General features: G+C 37.7%; 1 protein-coding gene across 1 annotated transcript in view; it reads right to left on the bottom strand.

The window, feature by feature from the left end:
* Nucleotides 1–8,487, bottom strand: part of CACNA2D1 (calcium voltage-gated channel auxiliary subunit alpha2delta 1) — a gene marked incomplete at its 5' end in the record, with an annotated part of 205,838 nt that overhangs the window by 102,350 nt on the left and 95,001 nt on the right. The window contains 2 exons of the mRNA XM_018563565.1: nt 45–94; nt 7,679–7,757. Coding sequence (XP_018419067.1) covers nt 45–94; nt 7,679–7,757 — 129 coding nt within the window. The remainder of the gene's footprint in view (nt 1–44; nt 95–7,678; nt 7,758–8,487) is intronic.

Raw genomic sequence — 8,487 nt, forward strand, 5'->3', positions numbered from 1 at the left:
TTAAATAATAATAATAACATATAATAAATATGTAAAATACTGACCTGTGTGTTAATACGAATTGCTCCAATGGATGGAATCTCATAATAATAACCTAAAATAGGATGATAACACAGTAAGTGAATGCTATACGGAGTAAGAATCACTATGTTCCCTTCCTGAAATAGAAAAATAAATAGTATTTCATTGTTTGCTATTGGTTACATAGGTGTTTCATGCAAACACTTTAAAATATTTATTTTTGATAAAATGACTTATAATTTAGACTGCTTGGTTCCATAAATACTTTTTTTTAGTAACTTACTGATATGCTACAAACATATTCTGCACTGCTGCCAGCTATTCAGTGGTCACCAAGCCAGCATTCAAAACAGATTATCTTTGCTCCCCATGTAACCCCCCTGCCACCCCATCCCTAGAAAATTGTATTTTCTTTGCTTCTAGCAGCTGGGTGGATGAAGTGTGAGTACATATTGCTGAGGACAGGGGGATCAAAGTTAACCCATTGTCCTTCATCAGCAAAGAAAATGTACATGCTAAGGAAAAACAGTATCTACAATAAAACAATTTAAACTTGCTTTATTCCACCAGGCTCATATATGCAGCAGTTGGAAAAATGCCACTCAAAAAGGACTGATTGATTGTGCTTTTGGAAGATAATGACAAAAACCGCTCACCTCAGACTTCATGTTTTTCCTAACAGTAGATTAATTGGTCTTGAAATGTTTGAAATGTAGGTATGCAATAGGGGAAGGGTGTTGTTTGCACTTCATTTGGAGACTAAGGTTGACCAGTTGGGTGTATCTTTGTGGAACAAACTAATTTAGGGTGCATTGTGAACTGATTTTATCATGATCAATTACCAAACAATTAATTTTAATAAAACATTATACACAAAGATTTTTAAATCCTTGGGATATCAGATCAACTTCATATGCAACTACAATTACATACATTAGTTTTGTTATAGTAAGCATACAAAAATAAACTATTCTATAAATATGAATGGGACAGGCATTTATTAATGGATGTAGGACTTTGATAGGCAATATGTCCACTTTGAATGGAAACTATCAGGGTTATTCACAGAAGGGTGAAGAGTTTGGAGAAGACAGGAGAAGTGAACAATCTAGGCCAAAATAGCTGATTTGGAACAATTCTCCAATTCAGCTCACTTTCCAGTTCAGCTATGTTGTCCTAGGTTGTTCACTTCTCCTGCCTTCTCCAAACTTCTCACCCTTTTGTAAATAACCCTGTATATATTTTTTATGTTTAGTATAGACTCACTGCAGTAATTATTTGTACCTAGCAACCATGTGACCTAAGGTGACTAGACTAGAAAACAGTAGCTCTTTATTTATGACCTTTTTTTTTTGTACTCATAGTGAAAACATAATTTAGCAGTTCTGGTATGTGACCTAATAAGAGTGAGAAACACTCATATTATTCTTTTATTATCATAACCCTTCCAGCTAATACTGTTTAGAAAAGGTATGCCTAAACAAAAATAATCATAACATCCTATATTTCACATTTAGATCAGATCTACTACAATATATTTTGACTCATTTTAAATTGAATAATTTACAAATATATATATAGTATATTCCTGATCTTATCTGTAATATTGGAAACCACTATAAGTTACTTTAGTAGAGTAACTAATAGCTTTAGAACTTAAGTCATTACCCACTGGGATGCGGTAATATCGGTAGTGTCTAATGTTCGCAAAAAAAATCACTGATATCTACACGGAATATAAACACAGTTCTCATTTCTTACTGAAAAAACAGTTTGGTCTATAATTCAATATAGACAAGTAATCCAAACTAGATGGGAAAGTTGAGTTCAGCTGGTTACTATGATATCAGAAGAAGATTTGTAAATACATAGGAGAGGGGCGAACATATCACTATCAATCAGATTACAGAGAATTAAAGAACGAGGTGAAAGAAAAAGCTAAATGTAACTGCATGGCATTTTTATCTTCATGAATATTACATTTTATAAGCTGTTAGTGTGTTAGGCTGGCCATACACTGCTCTATTTTTCTCAGTTCCCCCACAGGCTGAACAAAAAAAATAGAGTAGATTCCTCCATCAACACTACGAGAGCATTGATCGAGGAATCCATACTGTTCCTTTTGTATTCTGACACCGGCCGTCAGCTATATGAATAGTTTCCGACCAGCTCCTTCGATCAGCTGATTGAGGGATGCAGGGCGAAATCTTCACGTAGTTCCTCAAGAACCGGCCAAAATCCGCACAGTGTATGGCCACCCTAAGTACTTTAAATTTAATACTCAGGGGTATATTCACTAAGCTGCCGAAGGATCTAGCAGTAGCTTTGGCTGATCCTTTGGCTAGCTTCGGCCCCAGGAACCCTCCGGTTCAGTAGAACCGAAGAGCTGCTGTACGGGTTATTCTCTATAGCCCGTACAGCTCCCGAAGTTGGCCGAGGGGCTCAGTTGAGCCGAAGGCATATGCTTTGGCTCGACTGAGCCGAGGCGAAAGCCGAAGCTGGCCGACCGACAGCCTGCTACTGATTGCTGGGTGAGATGACGGCTGGCTCCGGCCACTTGCACAGACAAATCAGCATCCTTGGTTACCAGGTAACCAAGGACGCTGATCTCCAGACATTAGATAGCGGCTCCCGGCCGCCCGGGAGAGAAACACTTTCTCCGGGAAAGTTGTACTCTGCTCGATCGAGCAGAGTAAACCTTTCCTTGCCCTGTTGTCAGAATAAAAAACAAAAACAAAAAAAGCATAGAAATGCATAGCTACATTACATAGTATTTGAGGTTGAATAAAGACACAAGTCCATCAAGTCCAACCTATTAAACCTACATTCCTATTGGCTATTTCAATTTGCAATAGCAAACTAGCTATTGCACCCGCCCACTACTGCTGTCAATCAGCAGAGGGGACCTGAAGTTCCTCATCAGGTCCCCTTTTAGTGATTGACAGCAGCAGAGGGCAGGTGCAGTTGCTAGTTTGTTATTGACTATTGCAAAGTGAAATAGCCAATAGGAATCTAGCTATGCATTCCTATGGTGTTTAAAAAAAATGTATTCTGACGGCAGCAGAACCGCCCAGCCACTAGAAAACAGTTGGGCGGAGCTAGCTGTCACTGCTGTCACTGCTAGCTCTGCCCAATCACTTTCCATTTTGTTTTCTACTTTTTTAACTATTTCTATTCTGCTCGGTACCACATAGGTACTGAGCAGAATAGCCGAGCCGAATTCCGCTCGGCGGCATTCAGCTATTCAATTACTGCTGTTCGGCATCTATGAAAATAGGCCGAACAGCAGCGATTAGCCTGCCGGAGGTTCGCTTAGATGTTGGATCGGCTGAGTCGAACTCCTTCTGCACTTCGGGTCGACCGAACATGCTGAGCACACAAAGCCACACGAAGCAAGCCGATGTACGTCTGTTTTCAGCCCATACACGGAAATCAGCCGTACAAGCCTGAAGTGAATAGCCAAACAGCGTTCGGCTCACTTCACTTCGGGTCAGTTATTCACTCGGCTGCCTACGGCAGCTGAGTGAATAGACCCCTTAGTCACTGTAGATGCTTATTTTATGCGGGGCACCCTGGTTAACTTTACAGAGTGGTATTTCCATATCTCCCTGGTGCCCAACATGCAGCCTATTGTGCTGCAGGTCTTAATACAGTGTTATTAATACTTACACACATGAGCACTACTGTATAAGTGTGAACAAACCTGCTGGCATGTTAGTTCCGGAGTGATGACAGATCACCCCCAACTAACTTGCCTTTTAATAAGCAAACCCTTGAAACAAAAGATTGCAGGTTTGCTTTTCCCACCACACACCATTTTTCTGTCATTCTGCTTTACACCCTCTCTCCCCATCAAGCTTTCTTTCCATCAGTCACACTGCTCCAGGGCATCACTCTTACATCTGACTCCTCCTCTCCCGTTCTTTTCTTCCCGGTCAAATTGCTCTTCTCCTGCCTTTTCCCTTCCCCAGTTATATTTCTACCGGCCATATTCTCTCTGCCAGGCAGCTCCTCTGCATTTCCCGACACATACAACAGATTGCTACAGACACATTCATAATGTATGAGTGGGTTTGAAGGTAAACAAAGCCATTCATATGAACGTCAGCAGGTGAAATAAAAACAATAGTGATTCACATCCGTACTCACTTCACAGCAGAGTACGATGAATAGATTTATTTACAAAGACATCTATTCATAAATGTCACAAAAATATAATACATTCTGAACATTCTAACACAAGGGTTAATGTTATAGATTCCTGGAGTTCCTCTTTAAAGGGACATCAACACAAACATCCAACAGGTGATATAAATGTAAAAGTTGCTGTTTTTTACCCTTTTTGGTAGGATGTTTTATTATTTATTAACTACCTCTAATAACAAAATATAATAATTAATGTGCAAAAACAACACCAGGAGATTTTGTTTACCACTATAAGGAGTATACAGCAGCAACAGCGGAAGTTAATTTTGTATTTGATTTTTACTTTTTAGGATGCTGCCTGGCATCTTTAAAAGGTAAAAAAAGCTTTTGCTGCAATTCTTACCTTATGTCCGGTGCTATTCCCTACAGACGTATTGCTGCAAGGGCCAGCACTGCTCATCTTCAAATGTTGGAAAGCAGCATCAAACTCACTTCTTGTGGGTGTAGGCTGCGATGGAAACACCCCTGGGGTTGCCTTAGCAAAAACAAAGCCATTGTTTGGCCCTTTGGACATATTATGGGCTGCACTTGTTTAATAGTTATATATTAATAGTTGTTTTGTGTAGCTAGTACTGTCAGCCAATATGGCTGTTTTACCCTGAAATTTAAGACACCTATGCTCTACTATAGGCCCAGTTCACAAAGTTTTAACACAAGGATAAGCATCCTTATTTTCAACCATGTGACTGTAATTTTCAAATCTCATTGGACGCTGATGTTGATCGGACATTACTTTTTTCATTTTATTTTTTTTAAACATTTTTATTTAATAAAACTACTACTACAGTACTAGTACTACACGTCTGACGAGTCCTCTTCAAGGAGACATTAGGGGTCTATTAGACTCCTAATGTCACCTACTAACCTCAGTAAAACTGATCAAGCACAGAACGGGCAGGAGGCACCACCTGTGGGGGGCTGTAAAGCCTCACAAATCACTTTTACCTAAAAGCAGGCTTTTGGCTAAGGGAGTTTAAATATACTCCCAGCTGCGATATGAACTCATGGCTAAGGCAGTGAAAGGGTTAAAATAATATTTGTATTTTTCTCATTTCCTTTGTGTACTTGTATGAAAAAGTTTTCAAAAGCTTTAGAATTACATAGATTTCTGAATGAAGTGTTTTTAAAATAAAAACAAAATCAATCTACTTAAGTTTAAGCCCATCTCTGTGAGAAAACTCAATTTGCAGTGTGGCTTTCCCTGCACTGCAAGGCTTTAATGCTCATTTAGGTCTAGGTTACCTGGTTAAAGCAGTTTTACTTACCTGATCCCAGCTCTACTGGTGCACTCCTTGTTTCCCCTACATTACCGTCCCTCAGCATCCTCACGTATAATGAAAGGCTTTGGGTCCTTCATTGTACTTGATGACATCAGTGGGTCTCCACCTGGCAGAGTGTAGGGTGGAAGAAGTTGCAGATTCCAGTGTTGTAGACTGGGGGAGCCTGCGGAAGTGGGGATCAGGTAATTAAAAGTCCTTTTCCTAGGTACCCTAGATAGTGCATTTAACCCTTGCAATGCAGGGACAACTCCACTGCAAGGGATTTTTTTCCCTTGGAGATAGGCTTTAACTTTACATACACACACATTATTTTTTGACTTGAACACTCTGTTTTGTGCATTTATAGTCCACACTAAGTAAGGTATATAAACCCTATTTTAGGAAATGTGTTCTGTAACTGTTGATCACTCTGGGATTCCTTATGTGAAAAGCTTTCTTAGGGTCCAGCCAAATCATCTAATTTTGGTTAAAATCTGATCTATGACTTGGTCATCCAGAAAATTAATTTTGTTAAGCCATTATGTTGTTGATTTACTCTGTAGTTTATTTAAACAAGACAGTTTTGAATTCCTTCTTTTTTTATTATAACAAGTTGTCCAGACCCTAAGTCAACAAAGCAAGCCCAAACCATGATACTCCCGTCACCACACTTTATAGAATGTGGATTTGGTGCATCATGCCTATAAAGATAGTACTGCATTTCTGCCAATTTCTGCATTTTTCTCATCTTTTTACAGAGAATCATTTCAGACCCATTTTGGTTCATGTAGGCAAGCTTCCAAGCTTAAGATGTGCAACATTTTTTGGAGAGCAACAAATTTCACTGTGGTGTCCCTAGAGATTTCTACAGTTCCTTTTTACATCCCTCAGCACTGCACACAGTTGCCATTACAAGATGACCACTCCCACTAGAGAGAGTCTCAACAGCACTGAATTTCCTCCATTTGTAGAGTATTTGTCTTATTGCACAGCAGTGAACTTCCAGACTCTTAGAAAATCTTTTATGGCACTGTCCACTTTTATATTTATTATCTCCACTAGTCATCTGCTAAGGCCCCAAACTTTGTGCCCCTGCTTTATAGGGCAAAGAACCTTAAAACACCTAATCCTAGTCTCATCTCAACACAAACATCATGTACCTTCTTTTCAAAATTGTATTATAATATAGGTAACATACGTTTCCCATAAAGGACCTTGAATGTTTATGCTATTTGTTCAGTAAAGACAAACTACTGTAAAATATTGTGTGTTGCATGTTTACCAAACATTTAATATATTGACTTAGATAAGGGTCATATCTAGAAAATTTAAGTAAATTCATATAATTCACAGCCCTGCCAGCAAAATGAGTTCTAGGCTGTAGGATAATAAAATTGTAATTAAATAGGAAACTGTTTAAAGATAAACTCTAGGATAACAAGTTTTTATATACAGTTTACAGTATGCTATTGCTTCACTTTTTGTTAATTGCAATTTACCATGATTCTACTTTAACTAAAACCATATTGTGCATTTATAGGTAAGTTAAATATAAACAAAAAGCCAGTTCGATTATAGTACAATTAATGCCAAGCTTACACTGGAGTCAGCTTGGCAATATTATATTTACAGAAAAAAGGAGCAGGTCAGAGTTTAGAACATTTGTCTTTGCTCCTGAATGTAAAAGAGAACAGGTAAGCATAATGATTTACTTCCAGATTCCAAAAGACCCCTATTATTGTTTCATTTCAATATGAGTAAAGCCAGACTTGTACCAACTGAACACTAACTTAGTAAGAAATACAAATGCAAATGTCACTGTTTTCACCTTTTGGCTTCCCTAATCTAAACTATATAGTGTAGGGTAGGATCCAAAAATTATTTGCACAAGTACAATTTTATAACCACATGTAATTCAAAGATTTACAAGGTTATTCACAAAAGGGTGAAGAGTTTGGAGAAGGCAGGAGAAGTGAACAATCTGGGCCAAAACAGATGATTTAGAAACATTCTCCAATTCAGCTCACTTTCCAGTTCAGCTATGTTGTCCTAAATTGTTCACTTCTCTTGCCTTCTCCAAACTCTTCGCCCTTTTGTGAATAACCATGTTAGAATCTTAATCAGATCTTACATAGCAAGAACCTACTACTGGTCAGTGGTCACCCTTAGACATACAGTTTTCTTTACTGTACCTTTGTTTTCACAAGCCATCCATTGTATAGGTCCCTTATCATAATTATGCTGTCCAACAGAAAAGGTAAAAACCCGGACCTAGAAAACATGGTAAATACTGGTTATCAGCTAAGCATTAAATAATGTAAAGTTTTGCTTCATTTTGGGTAATGCTATATAGTTTATCATCATCTATAGATTTTACAACTATTTACTTACAGTCTCCTATTTTACAGCATATATTGAACATCTTATTTGTTAAAAATAATAAACTTTAATTGAATTAAATAAAGGTTTTCTGTGAAATTCGAAGTTGATATCCACAATATCCATTTGTATATGACATGTCATATGGGGTTAATTCTGTTTCTGATAAATATTTTACAGTGTTCAACTGTGATAGAACCGAACATTATTCATACATCCAAATAACCTTTGCATAGCAATCATGAACCATTCACAAAGTCACCTTTATCTAATGGAACACAATACTAGTATCTAATAGCCTTTTAGTAAGGTGCCGGCCTAAATGACTTTACTGACCTTGCTTTCTAAAAACTTGTTCCCAGTCAGTGATTTAGTATTAAGGACAGGGAGAGCCCTTCAACTAGCATTTTAGAAGGAGGCAAAAATGAGAGCCCCCAATACACTGAGGGGAGAGGTCACAATAAAATACAAGAAGACAACAAATAATGTAATTATTATATTTAGGCAATAGCAAATGTTGATTATTGCTTTGATTACATAAAAAATAAAATCCATCTGAAACCAAAACTTTTTTTCTGATTTGGATTAAGTAGGAAATTGAATATATATATATTTTTATATA

The sequence above is a fragment of the Nanorana parkeri genome, unplaced genomic scaffold (genome assembly GCF_000935625.1).
Source record: "Nanorana parkeri isolate BGI_ZX_2015 unplaced genomic scaffold, ASM93562v1 scaffold676, whole genome shotgun sequence".
Lineage (NCBI taxonomy): Eukaryota > Metazoa > Chordata > Amphibia > Anura > Dicroglossidae > Nanorana > Nanorana parkeri.